General features: G+C 45.6%; 1 protein-coding gene across 2 annotated transcripts in view; it reads right to left on the bottom strand.

Annotated features, from left to right (window-relative positions):
- Positions 1 to 1209: 1209 nt before the first annotated feature.
- LOC144172459 (techylectin-5A-like) overlaps positions 1210 to 21020 on the bottom strand; it is a 46131-nt gene continuing 26320 nt past the window's right edge. For both annotated transcript variants that reach the window (XM_077701161.1, XM_077701162.1), the window contains 3 exons: positions 16177 to 16282; positions 8854 to 9018; positions 1210 to 1828 (listed from right to left, as the gene is read on the bottom strand). In XM_077701161.1, coding sequence (XP_077557287.1) covers positions 1542 to 1828; positions 8854 to 9018; positions 16177 to 16282 — 558 coding nt within the window. In that variant the 3' untranslated portion in view covers positions 1210 to 1541. The remainder of the gene's footprint in view (positions 1829 to 8853; positions 9019 to 16176; positions 16283 to 21020) is intronic.

Genomic DNA, 21020 nt, shown 5'->3' with positions numbered 1-21020 from the left:
CGCTATACTTCCTCTAGGTGAACGGCCTGCGCACGTCCCATAACAAGATAAACCTACACGGATACCAGCTTTATTTTATCGGGCAAACAGGCGGCTGTACGTTTCGCTCCCGCATCACAGGTATCTTACTCTGTAAAACAGAGGAAGGAAAGCCCGAATCTCTCACCCACGGTGAACAGCTGAAAGGACGCGTAAACCCAGTAATGAGTCAATAAATGAGAACAAAGGCTCGCAAAGAGTGGTCAATTACTTTCCGCGAGCGACCCGCAGCTTTATTACAAAGACTCGGAGTTACCCATCGTTATCAGTATTGCAGCTCGTAAAAACCACCACCAAATGACGACAAACAATTTTGAATCACATGTTTGCCGGGGAGAAGAGCGTAACGTACAGTGGAGGGGAGAAGCGTAGTCTATCAAAACCATAAAAAGGTTTGCCCGTGGTTGATATGGTCAAGATGGACGCAGTACTTTCACTCACCTTATAAAACATAAAACACGACTCCATTAAAGGGGTGATGTACAACTTCTATTGAAAGAGCCTCAATCTCGTGTCCAAGCTGCCCGTGCGTGGAGTAAAAGTGTTCGTCTCTGTTCGGCACAATTGGTGTGATGGCAGCTTGAAGAGTTGATGGTCACAGACGTTTATTCGTGAGGTCGAGTCTATTTCATTTGCAAATCGTGGTGCTTCTTCAAACACCCCCCGGATCTCTTGTCATCTAATTTATGATAAGGCCTGCCACGCTATTCTAATTCTGGTTTCATTGCCCGTATCTGATACATCGGGCAGAAACCGTTCCAGATGCAGGCTGAAGCTGACATAGCACTACGATGTCTCATTACCTTTCGTCCTCGTACTGTCTGCCCAGTAAAAGTAGGCACTTCCATGTAAAGGTGCTGTAAGGGTCACCCCAAACAACTTGACTAGATGTGACTAGCATCGCCACCCACAGCCTTTGTTTGGCGCCAGTACATTGAGGAAGAGCTGTGAAGCAACACACGTGATCACCTGCATGCTGTCATCGCACACCTTTTCCACGTGCTCACAGACCAATAATGTCGCTGTTGTCATATAAGTGAATGCAGCACTCCGGTAGTATCGTAGACGTCTATACCTAATGTTCTACCATCAGTCACATAAAACAGCTTTTCATCTTTAATCTTACATACCTCAAGATGCCAGAAACGTGGGGAGACAAAACTTTGTGCACATTGTTTATTGATTCCATCGTTGTATGGCTGATGTGCAGGAGACACACAAACATCCAATTAAAACTACTTCGCACAGCTCCAGATCACACAAAGTCGAAATAAAATGACACAGAAGAAATCTCGTACAGTGTGTACGTGAGCTTTCAGATGCAAAAGAATAAACTTGCGGTGTGAAACATGCAATAAGCAATAAAAGAGTTCCACCTGCGCCCTTGGCAAAGCCCAGCTGCGAATTGTTATCATGGTACGCAAATCTCGGCGCGTTCATCTGCCGTACCAAACCGGCTTCACCTTGATATATCCCTACCATGAGAGTGACATGGGGGATCACTATCGGCGGCTCCGATACTGGAGTCCTCCAGCGGGTTTAATCATCATGCGGACGTGGTTGTAGGAGTACCTGCTCCAATCAACCCCATCGAAAAAACCATTAAACCACTGGATACCGGTTCCTGGGTACAAATGTTCGCCGTCGAAGTTCACGCCATTCAGGTTGGGCCCTTCGCAGTTGCTGGTGAACCACCACCCTCCACGGCGTGCATACGCACAGTTCTGGCGTTCTTCGCGGTCGATGGTTTGGAACGGCCGGCCGTTTGCTGGTGTCAAAGTGTCCCAACCTGTTTGTTGGCAAAAAAAGAGAAATCAGCAAAAGGCACGTGTAGTCATCTTTCGGCAGAGCTATTTCAGAGAACGCTCTTTCAATTATTTTAGGCGTTTTGTGTGACTTTGAGTACGAAAAAAGCTTACACATGAGAAGAGTGCATAACAAACGGATGGGGATCAGCCATATGTTTATTACGCACTATTGCTGCCCAAAAAAACCTCCTCACTTGTAACCCCGGAAATCAACAAGTCAGCATCAGTTGCTCGTAACCTTTTGATTGGATGTTGCCACGTAGTTAACAAGGGCATACGATTTTTATAGTGATCAAGTTTAGTGCCGAGAACCTGTGGCCTGAAATTATTCGCCTGCGCCGAATAATTCGGCGCCTGCACTAGCGCCGAAGAAGCAGTAAAGGAAATATATGTGCACAGTCGAGCGTGAGCAAAGGAATTGAGCGTTGTGTACGCATCAATTTATCTCGTACTGCAGTTTTTGTCAGAGACAACCCAGCAACTAGAGAACAGCGTCTATAAAGAAAATTACACCATCTTCCCGTGGGGAACCCTGATGAGGATGGGAAGCATCATGGGGGTTTTATGTGGTTCCACTGTGGTGCCGTTATGTTGAGCGATTTGGTGTTTAGTAGCGCCAGAGGGAATTCCGCGTCCGGGTCAACACGGGTGACAAAGGCACGCAAATACTGTTGTGTTACGGTGAGTAGGCGATGGTTCTCGAGGTGCCGAAACTCGTCCATCATGTTATTGTCGATGTCTTCGTCTCTGTGGCCGAATCGGTAGTCTCCGTCAGCGTTGGTGAGGTAAAGGTTGCTGACGTTGGTGCACCGGCTGCGAGCAACGTACACGCCCTCCTCCTCGCAGCTTTGTCTTCTTCTCCTTTTTCTTCTTCAGCGGTTCCTCTACGGGGAGATGACGGCGGTGGTTGAACGCGAAGCTATCTCGTGATGGATTCTTTGGTTCTCCAATCCCTAGGGGCATCCTGCCACAATCATCATCAGAGGCGCTGCGGACGGGACACCGACGCGGGACATCCCCCCGAGCAAAAGATGCTTCGCAACTAAACCAATCCTGACTAGGGACGGACGGTGCCATGAGAAACCCCCCGAAGGTGTACGTGCCACCTTCCTCATCCGAAGGGGTTTGTGCAAAAACCCCCCGGAGGAGTATTTGCCACACAGAAAATAGAAAGGTATAAAATGTGCCACCATTGAAGGTAACAGGGAGACGAGAGGAAGAGTAAGAGAGAGGGCAGGTGCCTGGAAGAAAAGGAAGACGAGAAGACCAGGCTGTGCTCCTGGAAGCGACTCCAGCGTCATCGGGGCATGAAGACGCCTCAGGCCGATCGATAAAAGTTCCAGCCCATGATCCTGGAGAGAGACCTTGCGGGAACGCAACGTCGGCGGTTCCCGGCATGAGATCCAGTTGGTCTACGGGCGGCGACGCTCGCGTTCTGCACCTCATCGGTTCAAGAACGCACCCGGGCATGCGTACCCCTGACTACTGGCGGTTATAGCTGGGCTCACCGCATTGACAAGTTTCAACCATGTGGATACCTATGCAGCACCAACAGATACAACAATGACTGTTGACTGAGAGATCACTAGTTCTGTGAACTCTTTTCCGCGCGTTATAAACATAAGGACACTTTAGCTCGGTGTACTTTTAAAGGAGCCATGAAGAGAAAATGCAAGTTGGTCTTATTCGAAAGATTTCGTGTTTTATAGTGCCCCCAGCGCTTGTCCGGATACAAACGGTGCTTTATTCACTGAGAAATTAAACAATTTAGGTTAAAATTTGGATTTTCCCGCTCAATCGTGCGTTTTCGTGGTCCCAAGTGACATCACAGGAACCGACCGCTCTGCAGCCTAGAGTACCTTCATTCACGCATCCGCCGTACAGGGTAGAGACACGTAACGCTGGCGCCGCCATGTTCGGTTGCTCGCTCGCCACCGAAGCAAGTCATTGTGGCAAAACCGCGCTAAAATTATCGCCGCAACGCGGTTTACTGAAGAAGTTTGAATCATATTGTCTGTTTCGCGTTGCTAGGTCTCGTGGGAAACGAAAAGAATAACGCGTTGAGCCCGTTGGCCCAATTGCGGCGGCACGGGACCGTTCAAAAATTGTCTCCACCCTGTACAACGGTGTTGGTTTGTTCCCGCGTTTCTTTACGTTCCGTAACCTAGATGGCGCCACCATACCGTGGCAAGCGTTTGGTTTGTTTTTCCCCGCATTTAAACCTGGCTTGTTTTTGTTCTGGGAGAAAATATTCGTTCCCTGAAACAGTGCTCGCTCGACAAATGGGGTCACGTAAGACACCGTTGCTTGCGTCAATCGGCCAGTGTCGTCTGCGACAACCCCAAGCCCCGTAGTGCTGTGCAGCTAAACCAAAGCATGCTGTGCGCAGTACGAACAGCAGAACGCATCAGTACTTCTATGTTTACATGTGCTTTCGTAACTTCCACTGTTTGTCCCATCATTCTTATTGCTTTGTAAAGAATGTGCCCTAAATTTAAGCGCAAATCGCTCGTTCGTCTAGTTTGTAAGCTCTACCTAATTTGCGTCTGCTTCTGCCAGCCTCCGCCAATCGCAGAGCTTAGCACATGTGACATCACAGGTTCTGTTGCGGGAAATGAGCTGGTGGGTCGCATGACCATTCCCGTTTTTCCTAATTATGTAGCTTATTTGAGCGAAGTTTACGTTAAAAGTGGTGTCAGTATGATTCTAATGAGACAATCTTTTGAATGAACCAAACTTGTGTTTTCTCTTCATGGCTCCTTTAATTATGTCCTTCTGTAAAATTCTGTCAGCGTTCACAAAATGTTTTCCTGTGTGTCCAATCTTCTTGATAAATTGACGTGGCAAATGAGTTATACTCTTTTCTCTCTCAAATATCTCGCCGCTGGTTGCTGCAGAATGGAAAATCAAGCGCTTCGCTTGATGCACGGTATACCAAAGCACGGCATGGCCCGCGCTCCTGACGAAAATTAAAAAAAGCCCCTTAAAGGAACACGTACTGAGGTGAGTTCTCGAACGAGTTTTTGGTTGCAATGTATAGTCTCGCTAAAATACACACTCTTCTTACCTTTTACCTTATCTATAAAGTCGAATCGATCAACGAAGTATTTGCGGTGGCCGCAACAACCAACAGCAGTGACTCGCATTTCAATTGAGTTGTGATTGTACCTGCCCAACTGTGGAATTTGCAACCAGTTTTTGTTTCGGTTCTAAGAAACAACATGGTTGGAATCCCTTGGTATGGTCGGTTGAGCTTTCTCGATATCTGAGAAGTTAACATAACGCACTTCTGCACAATTGTCAGCTGTACAATGTGTGAGAGAGGCCTGTAAGCACTGCTTAGAATCGTAACGTTCACTAGGTGAGGTGTGTGCAGTGATGCAAAACCCTCCGCATCATCGAAAAGGGTCAGGCTTGTCCTTCTGTCGTAAGAGGCGTGTTTGCACCAGGCCGCATGTCGGCTACTACGTCACCGTGCCCGCAAGAGGTTCGTCTGATGTCAACACCATGCCCAGAATTCGCCATTGCGTCAGTCAGTGTGCGCACAGTCTGGCAACTCGCTCATAGAGCAATCAGGGTTGCAGCGCATGATGGTGAATTTGGCACATAAAACATTACCTAATTTCAAAAGTCAACTAAAAAAAGCCAATCAAAGTTTTGAAGTTACAAATTGCGAGACACTGGCTGCACCTAGTGCTTCAAACCTTTCGGACAAAGCCACCCCGATATGACGCATGCAACTATGAATTATATGTCGTATATCTCTTCGATTTCTATGTACCTTTCTATGTACACATACATACATATAAATACATATATATATATATATATATATATATATATATATAACAGAAAATAAGGGTTAGCAGTCAAGAAAACCTCGGAAAGCAAAGGGGAGGTTGTGGTGGGTCATAGAAAGAGATGAATTTTTTGAGTCGAAAAGAAAGTGGTGAAAAAATGCCCGCCGGGTGGGATCCGAACCCACGACCTCCAGAATACCGGTCTGGTGCGATAACCACTACGCTACCGACGGGGCTGTTTCCCCAGCACTTTCTCGGGTATTTATGTTAAGTAATTTTTGTTTCCTGCACTTGGGGGTGGTAGCCAGCGCCACTCGGACCACTCGAGTGGTCCGAGTTCGGATCCTGTGCTTGGGGGTGGTAGCCAGGAAACAAACATAGACAGGAAACAAACATACCTAACATAAATACCCCAGAAAGTGAATGGGAAAATCGCCCCGCCGGTAGCGTAGTGGTTATCGCACCAGACCGGTATTCTGGAGGTCGTGGGTTCGGATCCCACCTGGCGGGCATTTTTTCTTCACTTTCTTTCTTTCTTTCCAAATTCTTAATCTGTTTCATGATCTACCACATCCTCCCCTTTGCTTTCCGAGGTTTTCTCGACTGCCAACCCTTATTTCTGTGTTATTTTCAACGAGCCCCTCATTTCCTATTCTGATTCGCTACATGCATAGCGAGGGCCTCGGTTCTGGCAGTCTTGTTGCCAAAGGGAGCTTAAGAGGGTTCAAAGCTGGTCGACCACTCTGGACATGTCGTAGACACTCGAGTCACGACCCGGGGGTTAAAAAGAAGGTCCCCTTCACCCCGATTAGTCCGAATGGCGCTGGCTACCACCCCCAAGCACAGGAAACAAACATACCTAACATAAATACCCCAGAAAGTGAATGGGAAAATCACCCCGCCGGTAGCGTAGTGGTTATCGCACCAGACCGGTATTCTGTAGGTCGTGGGTTCGGATCCCACCTGGCGGGCATTTTTTCTTCACTTTCTTTCTTTCTTTCCAAATTCTTAATCTGTTTCATGATCTACCACATCCTCCCCTTTGCTTTCCGAGGTTTTCTCGACTGCCAACCCTTATTTCTGTGTTATTTTCAACGAGCCCCTCATTTCCTATTCTGATTCGCTACATGCATAGCGAGGGCCTCGGTTCTGGCAGTCTTGTTGCCAAAGGGAGCTTAAGAGGGTTCAAAGCTGGTCGACCACTCTGGACATGTCGTAGACACTCGAGTCACGACCCGGGGGTTAAAAAGAAGGTCCCCTTCACCCCGATTAGTCCGAATGGCGCTGGCTACCACCCCCAAGCACAGGAAACAAACATACCTAACATAAATACCCCAGAAAGTGAATGGGAAAATCGCCCCGCCGGTAGCGTAGTGGTTATCGCACCAGACCGGTATTCTGGAGGTCGTGGGTTCGGATCCCACCTGGCGGGCATTTTTTCTTCACTTTCTTTCTTTCTTTCCAAATTCTTAATCTGTTTCATGATCTACCACATCCTCCCCTTTGCTTTCCGAGGTTTTCTCGACTGCCAACCCTTATTTCTGTGTTATTTTCAACGAGCCCCTCATTTCCTATTCTGATTCGCTACATGCATAGCGAGGGCCTCGGTTCTGGCAGTCTTGTTGCCAAAGGGAGCTTAAGAGGGTTCAAAGCTGGTCGACCACTCTGGACATGTCGTAGACACTCGAGTCACGACCCGGGGGTTAAAAAGAAGGTCCCCTTCACCCCGATTAGTCCGAATGGCGCTGGCTACCACCCCCAAGCACAGGAAACAAACATACCTAACATAAATACCCCAGAAAGTGAATGGGAAAATCGCCCCGCCGGTAGCGTAGTGGTTATCGCACCAGACCGGTATTCTGGAGGTCGTGGGTTCGGATCCCACCTGGCGGGCATTTTTTCTTCACTTTCTTTCTTTCTTTCCAAATTCTTAATCTGTTTCATGATCTACCACATCCTCCCCTTTGCTTTCCGAGGTTTTCTCGACTGCCAACCCTTATTTCTGTGTTATTTTCAACGAGCCCCTCATTTCCTATATATATATATATATATATATATATATATATATATATATATATATATATATATATATATATTTATATATATACATAGAAATAAAGTTTTGCAGTCAAGAAAACCTCGGAAAGCAGAAGGGGAGGATATGTCAGGTCATTGAAACAGATAAAGGTTTTGGAAATAAAGAAAGTGGAGAAAAATGCCGGCCAGGTGGGATCCGAAACCCCGACCATCCAGAATACCGGTCTGGTGCGATAACCACTACGCTACCCGCGGGGCTGTTTCCCCAGCACTTTCTCGGGTATTTATGTTAAGGTATTTTTGTTTCCTGAACTTGGGGGTGGTAGCCAGCGCCACTCGGACTACTCGTGGTGAAGGGGACCTTCTTTTTACCCCCGGGCCGTGATTCGAGTGTCTACGACATGTCGAGAGTGGTCGACCAGCGTTGAACCCTCTTAAGCTTCCTACGGCACCAAGACTGCCAGAACAGAGGCCCTCGCTACGCATGTAGTGAATCAGAATAGGAAATGAGGGCTAGTTGAAAATAAGACAGAAATAAAGTTTGGCAGTCACGAAAACCTCGGAAAGCAATGGGGAGGATATGGTAGGTGATTGAAACAGATAAAGAATGTGGAAAGAAAGAAAGTGGAGAAAAAATGCCCGCCAGGTGGGAACCGACCTCACAGCCCCCAGAATACCCACAGCCTCCAGAATATATATATATATATATATATATATATATATATATATATATATACATAAACTGCCGCTTGTAATTCTCATCTTTTTATATGTATCATCATGTGGTCTTTTTTCGAAAGGTTCGGAGTGGATGGCCTTACAAACGAGGTCTCCCTGACCCTGGCTGTCGCATTATATTGTGTAAGCAAGCGCTGAAGCCGAGGAGTGACTTGAACGCTGTAGCATTTCAGGTACCCTTAGTTTAAGAAATTTCTTTTATTTCCTTTTATCCGCGTTTGAACGGTAGTTTTCCCGCAGCAAATATTTTGCGATGTGATTAACGACCGTACTGCTTTTTTCACCGTTCGGATGTGACAATAACTTCACTAACCCTACACTCTACTCCTAGAACTACAGCCAAAAATGGACTACCAGTACGGAAACATATGAACTGCAAATGTAAGCGAAATAATGCTTGGAGCGCTGTTGTGTGCTTCAGAAGTACGCACCCTCTGGTCCCTTGTAGTCGCCGACACTGATTCTGAAATGATCATCTTCTGAGGATACCTTGAAACGTCCGTAGTCAATGGTGACGTTATTTGTGATGTTGGACAGCTCCACGCGGAGGGTCATCGGTTCTTCACCGGATGTCAGTGCGTGGATTGCGCGATTTCCTGCAGAAAAGTGGAAAAGAAAATTTACTAACCTTTCAGAGTGTATTTAACATGTAGTTACGGCTACTGTCTATGGGTCTACTCCACGCAGGGAATGGGATTGCTTTGCATGCTCCTAAGTAACATGAACCTGAGAGGTCAGTGGTAAGCCCAAGAAATTTAGAGTAGTCTTCAATGGTTCCTGTGTTGATGCAAAGGATGTACTAAATTCGTCATGTCATGAGACGGCTACACTTCTCAAAAAACGAATCTGTTTAATATGACGAGTGCAAGTTTACTACCACCAGTCCCACTCTACTTCCATGTGTTAACAAAGAACTTCTGGCGTACGGGTAATTTAAAGAACTACCATTCTTGCACCATATTTCTTTGCATGAATAATCGGGAGCTATGGAGGATGTACGGAATGAAGGCTCCATTCCACCAAAATTATTTGCATCCTGCGTGTCAGGAAGAGTAATTAGGAAGCTTTATAAAGAACAGTAAAGACATTGAGCAAACGAACCACACTGGTGCCTTGTGAGAAAGGCGGATTACACGGTGGTGTTCATTAACTTAGGAGATCCTCGGCAAAGGATGCTGCAAGAATAGTGGTCTGAAACCTGGCACGTTAAGTGAAAGCAAACATGTAGACACCGAGATAAATGATAAAGAAATGTCGAAAAAGCCTTCCCTTTCGATAAGAAATGCGACGTCGTGAAGAAGGTGTGTGAATATACCATGCTCCTATACATTTGCCAAACTAATCGCAGCAACTTGACAGATATACGGCGTTAAATTTCTGTCTCGCAGGGGGAGGGGGATTAATTCGGCAAGCACTCCAAATTAGCGATTAGCGAAATACCTGTGCCCTTCTACATATTTATAAATAGGTGTTCATTCATGGCCCGTAGTCCCACTGCTAGACAGAAAGACATTGCCCGTAGACTTTGCTAGACAACGTTGGCACCTTACAGAGAACCTTTAAATAAGTCTCAGTTCAGCATAACCAGCCGTGAATGCGTCTGAGAAGAGCCTAATGGCATTCATTCAAAGCCTTTTGAAGATGTTTTGAGACCAGAGAAAGAAGGTTTATTTTGAAATTTTAATTTTAGGATTGTTGTATACATCTACATATAACACAACAAAAGAAGCCTGCCACGGGTTAAACCCGCATACTGTGGGCCTCATTTAGTGATAGAAAATAAAGTGAAGTAATATAGACTGGTGTCATATGCACTCTGACCATTTATTATCCGCAAAATTATCAGATATTGTTCTTCACTAAGATTTATTATCCGTGAAATAGTTAAACATGGGTTTGAACTAAAACTTAGAACCATATGATAAAAAGAGCGAAAAGTGCGTTGGACGTCGATTTTTTTATGATACCGTGTTTTCAATGTCCAACAATTTCTCTGAAGGACTGACAGGGACCCCAAAATCAATGAGAGTGTGCTATATTTGTATCTGAATGAAGGTAGAAGTCCGCATATATGCCTGGCAATTAGCAAGCAGCAGAAATATCTGCATAAACTCTACAGCATTAAGACGGAGCAGAGCGAATAGTAAAATACACGGCTACTGACTAACAACTGCTTATTATATGAAAGAAGGACTACGTATTGCAGAGAAATAAAGGCACGGTTATCTGCGAGCATGACCACAGCGACACGCATGAGAAGAGACTAAAATAACATAGCGCAAGCACATAAAACTAACCTGTACAACTTCTTGACTTGCAATGTGGGGTCATTTTATCCAGAAAAATATTCAAATTCTTTTGTACAAGGCACTGAACGGCTTTGGTCATGACGGATGATCGTATGCTGTGCAAGAAAAGCGTCTCGCAAATCTTATGCCGGCGTTGGTCTGTGTATCTCTTCAAGATACTGCAGGCTTCGAAATTGAACCTGTGCTTGCAGCGGTTCATATAGCAGATAATCGTGCTGCCTAAGCACCCAATCCTTTCCCTTACTGGAAAAAGGAACGGAATATTTCATAAGATAGGTCAAGCCCGCGTTCTAAGTGTAGATTGTGTATATGTTTCTTTTTTCTGCAGGCTTTCTTAGCTTTGCTTGTTCTGTTTTCACGAAAGCGGCACTACCCATGCGTACAGGCGTCCACTCCTTTTTATCTTACATAAAACCAGTCTCTCTCTCAAAATAATAAACTGTTATTTGTCGTTCGCCACGTTTGTGTACTTTATATGCTGCTTTAGCGCGGTTGAAAATATAAAATCTACCGACCCGCCGAGCTGCCAACTGTCCACCATAGATTAGCGCTACTTCTGTGGAAAATGTATGGACCAGGAGGCGTTCTACTTGGTGTTTGTTTCGACGCAATTAATTATCTCTGCCCTCGTCCATGTGTAGCTGGCAGCGGTCATGCAGCTTCCATTCACGTGAGGTTTCAGATTTTCATACGGAGTTTCGGTTCGTGTATGCTATTTGCTTCGCTCCTGAAGGCGGAATTATTGCCCGAAATGCCACAATGAAGAGAATCTCAGCATACCATGGCAGCGTCTTTATGTAAAATATAAGGTTGGTTTTCGGGGAGGTTTGAGAAATGCCAGTTTCAATCATCAGGGATCCGTTATACAAAAATCAAATCATTCTCTGGCGGTTGTAAACTCAGAAGGGACACTTCTCACCTCCCTCACAACTCTCTCGACATCAACCACCAATGCCGAATAAATTGTCACAGCCATCCCCGCTACAAGATAACAGATTTCCAGCAAGCCTGCTGTAACATTCCACCTGGACGCATCTCACTTCCCGCATTACGCATACTCGCATCGAGCAATCCCCTTCCAGAGTTGTGGATCGTCTGGAACCCTGGCCACTCGTCCCTCGAGGGAAATGAGTGGCTCACGCCGCTGCCCGCGCCCTTCCAAACAGGGCCTTTCTCCCAGGAACAGAACCCACGGTCCAGCCTTCTCCACCTACCGCTGTTCCATCACGCTACCACGACATCCTGCACCATTATCGCATCCTGCATCCTCTACTAACCCAGGAGGAAACAATCATCTGGCGTCGAAGGAGCGGCATCCCTTAGTCTGTGAGGGGATTAGCGACGACTCCCTCATTGTCCCGGCGCGCGCGCAGACCAGGGCCAAGGCGAGGACGCGGGAAGAGGTTAGCCACGCGAAGACGCTCTAAGCCTTCAGCTTGGCTTTTGAGCAGATGCCGCCCGTTCAACGAAATGGTGTGCCCACTCCGCGCGGTCAGTGACTTTAGGTTGTACTTGCTGGTCGGTTGCAAAAACGTGCGCGGGAAACGTACTATGAGTGCATGAGAGAGAGTGTTGTGTGACGTGAGCGCGGGTGGGGAAATGTCTGGGATTTGTTGGCTGTTGCGGCCAATCACTGCTTCATATTAATTCTTTTGAAAGGGGTTTTCGCTCTTTCTTGAACGCCCCCTTTGGAGGCGTGGTTTTTGGATCAAAACCGGAGGGTTGGGTTTTGTCGGGGGCCGGTCGAAAGAGGTCGAGTTCAGTATAGATCTTGGCCGAACAGGCTGCTGCGGGCAGAGGGACATTGTAACCGTCACTCTGTCTTGATGTAGATACTTGGAGTAATGTAAATAATGTAAATAAACCTAATATACAGCAAGAAGGGCAGTCCTCCTCCCTCGCCCGCTTCAAGCATTGGACGTCGGTCATCGGAGCGAGTCGAGATCGTCCTCTCGGCTCGAGCATCAAAAGAACCTCATTATATTGTCTTCATCAGTCACCGAGCAGATGGAGAGGCGAAATCTAACTAAACGGCTTTAATTTTTTTCATTATACCGTTACACTGAGTTTTGTGAAACGCCGGAAACAACGAATATCTAAACAGCTTCGCTGTTAAAATGTCCATTTCGCATACTTTTCACTAGTGACGTAGGTGCACGTGCGAGGGCTCTGACCAACGGCGTGCGGAGATACCGACGCCTCGCATTGCTTGTGCTACGTCACACCTCACCGTCTGCTTTCAGCCAATGGAGACTTTTTTGAAACAGTCACTTTGAAACAGGCATGAAAATGACAAAACCTAGAATTCCGCCCCAAGTGTTGCCTAGCTGCACTGTTATTTTTTTCCGGAATCTCCTCAAAGGCGCAAGCCCGCGCGCGAGCATAGACGGCGCCGAGAACTTCTGAGAAGTCGCACGCTTACAGGAGCTCGTTTTTTCTCCTGGAAACATTGTCCAAATGCAACCGGACAATGCTCTTGCCTAAACAGCTCTGCTGGTAAAAAGTGTGACGGTAGAACAAAAAGCGTAATGGACTACTGACAACCAAGCTATGCGGCAAGACGTAGACGTGCTGGGCAAGATTCGGGGCAGTGATCACACAATGGTTAGGTGCAAATTAAGTCACGGATCTTAAAAGAAAAAGACGGAAACTCGTGAAAGGTAAGCAAGCAGCATGGAGTCAGGGACAGCACGGGAGCCAAAGTTTATAAAGACCCCTCAAAACAAATTCTTCCTCGCCAAGCACAAGAACGACGATAGTGTATACAAGATAAAGGACAACCTAAGAGCAGCAATCACAGAATCAGCATCAGCTGTGGGAAAAGTAGCATGTAGACAACAAATTGAAAAACTAAGAAAACGAAGGAATAATTCCGAAACGTAGGAACACGAAAGTAACAAATATGGCCGATCGAGTTTAATTAGCCGAGTAATTGAAATTGCCACCACAAGCAAAAACAAACGCCATTTGGATATATAACGTGACCATGATCACAGAAACGCTGCAAATATGAAGAAGTGTAAAAAAAACTAAGAGGAGGCAAAACATGGGCGCAAGCAGAATGTGCGCAGTGAACGAACGAGGTAACATTACACACAGCATGGACGAGGTAGTGAGGGTAGCAAAAGAATGCTTACCCTTACTACATTGTTAGACCTGGGGAAACTACTCAGCGTACAGGATTAGCTTGCGATGTTGCCATAGTAACTTAAGGAGAAGTGCGAAACGCTGTAAAGTTCCTGAAAACTAGAAAAGCTCCAGTGGCGACGGCATAACAGTGAACTCCTGAAGAAGAAAGCGATTTTGTGCTAGACAAGCTGCTGCACTATTTGTTGAATACGTATGCACCCAAAAAGCGCCTATATCTCGGAAAAACCATAACATTTTGCTGATCGCTAACAAGGCAGACAACAGAGACCTTAAAAAATACAGAACCACGAGGCTACTTTCAGTCGTTTACAAGCTGTGGACCAAAGTGATACTTAGTCCTATAAATGACAGCCTATATACCGAACAACCCCGAGAGCATGCTCGGTTTAGGAGAAAGGTACTCAAGCGTATCTTACATCCATGCCGTCAACCAAGTTGTAAAAATTCCGCATAGTACGCTAAACTTCTTTTCATGGCAGATGTAAACTATTAACTGTCCCCAACCTTGCCGCGTTTGAGTATTATTAGAATTAATTTCTATTCTTTCGGGATCAGCTCCCATGTACCCTAAGGCAGGCGTGAATTGTCACCAACTAGCCCGCGTTTTAGATTTATCGCAATTTATTTATAAGAAAGCATTTAACTCAGTACACACCACAGCCGTACTAGAAGGTTTGAGAGACCGAAGAATAGAGGATAAATACCTTATTCCTAGATGACATACATAACGGCTGTACTGGTAAGGTAATCTTTCACAGGCACGGCGACCAATTTCTGATCCGAAGGAAGTAAGACAGGGAGATACCATCTCGCTAAATCAGTTCACAGCATGTCTGGAGGGGGTATTCCGAAAGCATTTCTGGCTAAACGCGGGAATAATGATAAACTGGGAATACTCGAGCCATTACAGGTTTGCAGACGATATACTCTTTGTAAGTGAGACTGCTGACAACCTGCAAAAAATGCCTGAGGAACTAAAATAGAAAGCACGGCCATGTGTCAAAACATCAATGTGAATAATTTTGAAGTATTGTAGAAAAATCATGCCGAAAGCTCCCTCTTCATACTAGCAAATACAACGCCAGAAGGAGCACAACAATATAACTACCTCCGAAAGATGGTTATTTCTCACCATAACAACGAAATATAAATCCGGGGCACAATAGGTATGCGCTGGGCTGCACTCCGCAAGCGATCCAGAATAATTCAAAGTACTCTAATTGTACCACAGCAAAAAAATATATATAAACGATGCATCCCGCTGGTGATGACTTCCCAGCGACGCTTAGCTCCTCATGGAACCCCGGGAAAGCAAACTAAGGTCGGCTCAATGGGCCATGGAAGGAATATTGCTAACACTAATTCTGAGGGCCAAGAAATGGGCTTCCCGGATGAGAGGAAAACACCAGTGTATGATACATTGTTCAGGTAGAGAACAATAAATGGACTTGAGTTGGCCATGTGATGAGAAGATCTGACCACCAGTGCACCACTGGCGTAACAGGGTGGATAGCAAGAGACGTGACGACAACGGGTAGTCCAATAGCACGGTGGAGGGATGCAATAAGAAAACTCGGGGGCAGAGAGTGCACTCCAACTGTTCCGGACAGGTGCTGCCCATGGTTCATTGGAGCTGCAATCGCCCTTCAGTAAATCTAAAGCGGTTGTTTGTGATGGTGATGATTATTGTGATGATTTTGTATGACCAATGTGAGTGGATCCAGGAGTTTGGAATGGTTTTGCCTACATCAACTCTTTTCAACTCTTTTCTTTTTACTCGTAGCACGAGAGCTGAATTGACGTACAGACACACAGGACAAACTTTTCGGGTTTAATTAGCCCAAGAAAGTTTACCGTATAAAAGTGGCCAGAGAAGGTGGTGTACGGAGTGTCTAGTTTGTAACTCCGTGGTACACATCTAGCAGTGTATTGTAGATTCACGCTGACTTCGTACACTCGGTAAGGCAACGGATGCCTGTCGAAGATTACCCGTACATAAGTAATTTTAATTATATAAAATTTTATAGCATCCTAGAGCTTAGCGAATTTATTAACCACAAATCAAATACTCGAAAATCTTTTAGGTCTTTTCCATCAATAGTCACGCAAAAAAATGTTGGCTGTATATTTACGCGACGTCTTTTAGAAAGGGCGTGGTTTCGCCCTCCTCTCGTGGTGCGCCGAGCAATTTAAAGCTCTTTTACGGCCAGTCTCTTGATTTCGCTTTAGTCTTCTTCTTATTCTAGAAACATTGTTCTAATTCTGTGGTTGCAAAAAGGCAAAATGTTTTTTTACCGATCCAGTATTCATTGTGGGGATGAGCGATGCCAGAAGCATACTCGGTCCAGTTTTTGTAGAAGAGGAACCTTTGGGTTGGAATCAAGAGCCGCCGCTGGATCACCTGGGTATTTATAATAAAAAAAATAGAAAAGTTCCCAAAATGGCAATAATATATTTCATATATTTTGTTCAGAGTTCGCTTGAGAGATTCGTATAAAAATCCATCTTGCACTAGGGTTATAGGAATTCCTTTTTCTTTTTCAAACTCTTATGCTTCCGTATCAAGATTAGCGAGAGAGAGAATAAACGTTTATTTAAATCAACAGGGGGGATTGTACTGAAGCTTGAAGGAGGCCTCCTCAGTCCTGGAAGCCTTGAGCGTGGGCAGCATCGACAGCTTTTTGAGCCAGATGAAGCTGGTCGTCCAGGCCGGTACTGGCCAAGGTGCTCTCCCAAAGCTCGGCAGTAAGCCGTATGATATAAAGCCAACCTATGCCAATGGAGAATATTCCGTCCTTCTTAATGACGTAAACACTACAGCTAGTGCACGCAAGCATTATCTCCCTCGCGAAACAGAAGGCCTGTGATTGGAATAGCCGCACAGGCACCCAATACAAACACTTGCCGTCGCCTCCTTTCATTCTAGAAAAAACATTTTTTATTGATTCTCGTGGGGCACGCGGAAGTTTGCTGTCAAAGTGGGTGGCCCCAACAGAAGTACGGGCCCTTCAAGATTACCGTCAGACCCACTGAGGGGAAGTCATGTGGAGAGCTCTACGTGCTTCACGAATACGCAACAACTTTGGTCATCAACAGATTCGCCAACGTTCCCAGTGATCCGCTATGTTCACTGCGGCTCCCATTCCTCTCCTGCCCATTAGTACAATACCTAGTTATACGGTAGCAGTGGACATAATTTTCTGCGCCGGCTTCAAAAACCATAAAAAATCAAGAAATCCCGACCCGACCATTGTAAACAAGTATATTCAATATATGCAGTTGGGATGCACTTAGTTCTTCCCGCCTAATGCACTTTTGAGCGGAAATTGTGCCATCTTACAACGTACGTGCGTACTTTGCAAGATGGCACAACGTACGTTGTAAGTGTTACGTACAACTGACACCACTGGCTCGGATACATAACTCGGCTATACAACCCCTGCCTCCCATGAGCTGTGGGATGCACTGTTGGCCATCTGCCGACTCGAGGACAATACTTTCCCGGACACCCAGGCAATGAAATAAACATTCACTAAAAAGAGCGAGCTATGGTTTGACTTCCCGTTTTGATCTCATTTAAATGTGTTCTCTCTCTGTCTCTGCATGCACGCCAAGTTTTGGTGGCTGTGGTGAGGCAGTGGTTGAGAGGTAAGGCCGCTCTGTGCACTGCAACGCCGACGCAAGCAGGGACTCAGAGTTGAGGTGGCGGTTAGTTACGGACGTCCCTTGCTATGCTTAGACCCGCCTGGGTAGTCAACACCTGGCGAACAAAGCAGAATTTAACGTGAACCTGTAGAAAACGTCGCTCTCAAAATTGGGCCATACGGAATCTCCAACTGGCATCACAGAGATTTTATTCATGTTAAAAGATGTCAGTTGTATCCGCCGTGCTTCTGTGAAGGGCGGGACAGACCACAGTCTTATTTACATTGCATGCACCAATTTTCTCTTACCTCGCTGCAGTTCCACACGCGGCCTGTTGCTGACGCTCGGCGAAATGCGTTTTTTTGCAGCGGGCATATTGATTTTTTCATAATTAATAGGGTACACATTCTGGATGTAAAATTTATCTTTTCAGTAAAGATTAGGGCTTACTTAACAATTACTGAAAGACAGCGGTACCTTTAATGTTACGTTAGCCGACCCATCTGCTTTCGAAGCACCCCATGAACAAAGTAATTCGTAATTTCCGTTTGAGCATGCAGCATTGAGCTGTCCCACACCATACGCGCGCTAAGGTGAGCGCCGCAAGATTTCAGCTGGTATTTGTAATTTTTGCATCGCTGCTAATAAGGCAGATTTCAACCGGAAGAAATCAGTACTTGTACGAGTGAACTCAAGCAAACTCTGTTTGCCGCAAACAAGACCGGAAATTTACACTATAATCTTATGGCGGGGTAGGAAACATTGACAGATTGGAAGTGATAGTCACCTATGCCGAGACACTAATAGGAAAGAACATCGCACGCACACGAGGTACTTTCTTTGTCTTTGCCTAAACCCTAATTGGGTCGGCTGACAATGGGCCAAACAGAAATGCTTACGAGGTAATCGTTGGGTGTCTGCATATCAAGCCCGACGCCATTACATTTATTGTCATCATCATCGCGATTCTATCTACGCCCACTGCAGGGGAGATACTCTCCCATTAATCTCCATTTATTCTGGTCCTGGGATAACTGCGACCAACTTATCCCCGCGAACTATGTTTATTACAGTTGGCCGTTATTTGATAACTTAAAATTGTACTCGTGCTTTGGTGAGTCTGGCCTTGACTACCCCATGTATCTTGATTGATTGTAGGGTTTAACGCGCCGACGCAACGCAGGCGATGAGGCGCGCCGTAGTGGAGGGCTGCGGATTAATTTTGACCACCTGGGGATCTTTAACGTGCGCCGAAATCTCGCACACACGGGCGTTTTTGTTTTTCGCCTCCATCAGAAAAGTGGCCGCCGCGGCCGGGAATCGAACCCGCAACCTCGTGCTCAGCAGCGCAACGCCTTAGCCACTGAGCCACCGCAGCGGGTTCCCCCATGTATCTAATTGTGGTCTGAAAAAGCGATGGAACAAAGGAACTTGTGCTGAGGCAGCCAAATAATTGGGTACATAACGTCGATGCTGGATTTAGTTGATTGTTTATTGGGTTAACACGCCTGAGCTAAATATGGCCAATAAGGCGCGCCGTAGTGGAGCACTACGGAATCTTATTGCCCACGTCAGCATCTTCAACGTCGGGCAAAATCTCGACACACAGCCGTTTTCGCTTTTGCATACATCTCAAATAGAACGGACAATTGGGCTAGTTGGTAGCCGTTCATCTTGAAGGTGGAAGCGCTCACAAAACAGGGACGAAAGTAGAAAAAACATAGACGACACGGCGCTAACTCGAAACTATTTGTTTATTGAAAAGAAACACATATACTTTCAACTTCTCACGTGGTGCGTTCATCTCGCCACAGAGAAAACCACGAAATTCACTTCTTAACAGTATTAAATACTTACGGGTGTACACGCGACAAACAAAGGGAAAGGGCATTCAAACAGCGAAGCCATAACAATCCAAGAAACTGCTACGATCGCAATGAGTTGCACAGATTAAAGTATTCTTTGTCAGTTATAAAAATTGATGGGGTACTAACACATCGATCTCCTGACCTTTTGATGTGAAATGCTTCAATCAGCTCTCGAGTGGTTTAATCTCGATGCCGTGACAAAACTCTGGTATCGCAGAATACGGGCTAACAGCCGTGCGTGGTGCAGTGCTCCCATAGTTGAGAGCCCTGCTTTGATTTTTCACCGTTTTGTTTAAACATCGCCCAGTTTGTCCTACATAACTGTGGCCACCCGTCATCGGTATAAAATAGACAACACACATTGCACAACGCGCAAAGGGGGAGTATGTTTCACTTGGCATGCTTGTCTTCTTTGCGGCTTCTAACTGGGTGATAACATTCTGTCTATTTTGCCGCATAACCTGGCCACTTTGTTTGGGGCCGAGAAAACCACCTCGACGTCATACCGGTTAGTAACCTTTTTTAACCCGTGCGACATCTTGTGCATATACGGAATGACTACAGGTATTTTACCCGTGTTTTCTTTTTCTTGTTCCCCCAGTCTGATTTAGCACCGTTAATTAACTGAAAGACTATCTTGCGAATGATAGATTGCGAAAAACCAGCCTTATTTAGTCTTTCTAACTGGCTTGTGAAACTACTAGAAATTGTTTGTGTGTAGGATTTTGTGAGGGATGCTCGCAGACAGGAAACACCGATCCCCATTTTTACGATCTTTGAGTGGCCAGAACTGAAGTTTAGTATGGGCTTCTCTGAACGCGGGCAGTAGAACCAGCATACATGTTTTTCTTCTCGATACAGCCTCAGATCCAAGAACAGTAATTCATGTTCCTTTGGTAACTCAACTGTGAAGCTCAGTCCACAGCCGTACCGTTTAAAAAAGTTTCAAAACCTGAGTCACCATTTCGTCGTGCTATCAGGCTTTGCAAATACAAGAAAATCATCGACGTATCTGACAATTTTACTGGCCATCCCTCCCAAGTTATTCTCAATTTTTCTGTCTTATTAGCAACAGCAAATTAGCAACATATTTCTAGGAAGGAGTGACAGAAAAAGTGACAATAACTTGGGAGGGATGGCCAGTAAAATTGTCAGATACGTCGATGATTTTCTTGTATTTGCAAAGCCTGATAGCACGACGAAATGGTGACTCAGGTTTTGAACCTTTTTTAAACAGTACGGCTGTGGACTCAGCTTCACAGTTGAGTGACCAAAGGAACATGAATTACTGTTCTTGGATCTGAGGCTGTATCGAGAAGAAAAACATGTATGCTGGTCGTACAGCCCGCGTTCAAAGAAGCCCATGTTTAAACACACGTCTGTTTAAACACATGGCGATGTTTAAACACACGTCTGCAAGAACACAAAAACGGTGAAAAATCAAAGCAGGGCTCTCAACTATGGAAACACTGTACCACGCACGGCTGTTCGCCGATATTCTGCGATACCAGAGTTTTGTCACGGAATCGAGATAAAACCACTTGAGAGCTGATTGAAGCATTTCATATTAAAAGGTCAGGAGATAGATGTGTTAGTACTTCATCAACTTTTATAACTGACAAAGAA

This window comes from Haemaphysalis longicornis, unplaced genomic scaffold, assembly GCF_048455015.1.
Source record: "Haemaphysalis longicornis isolate Haplotype H1 unplaced genomic scaffold, Haemaphysalis longicornis Haplotype H1 scaffold_214, whole genome shotgun sequence".
NCBI lineage: Eukaryota > Metazoa > Arthropoda > Arachnida > Ixodida > Ixodidae > Haemaphysalis > Haemaphysalis longicornis.
This window is presented reverse-complemented; position numbering and strand designations above follow the sequence as displayed.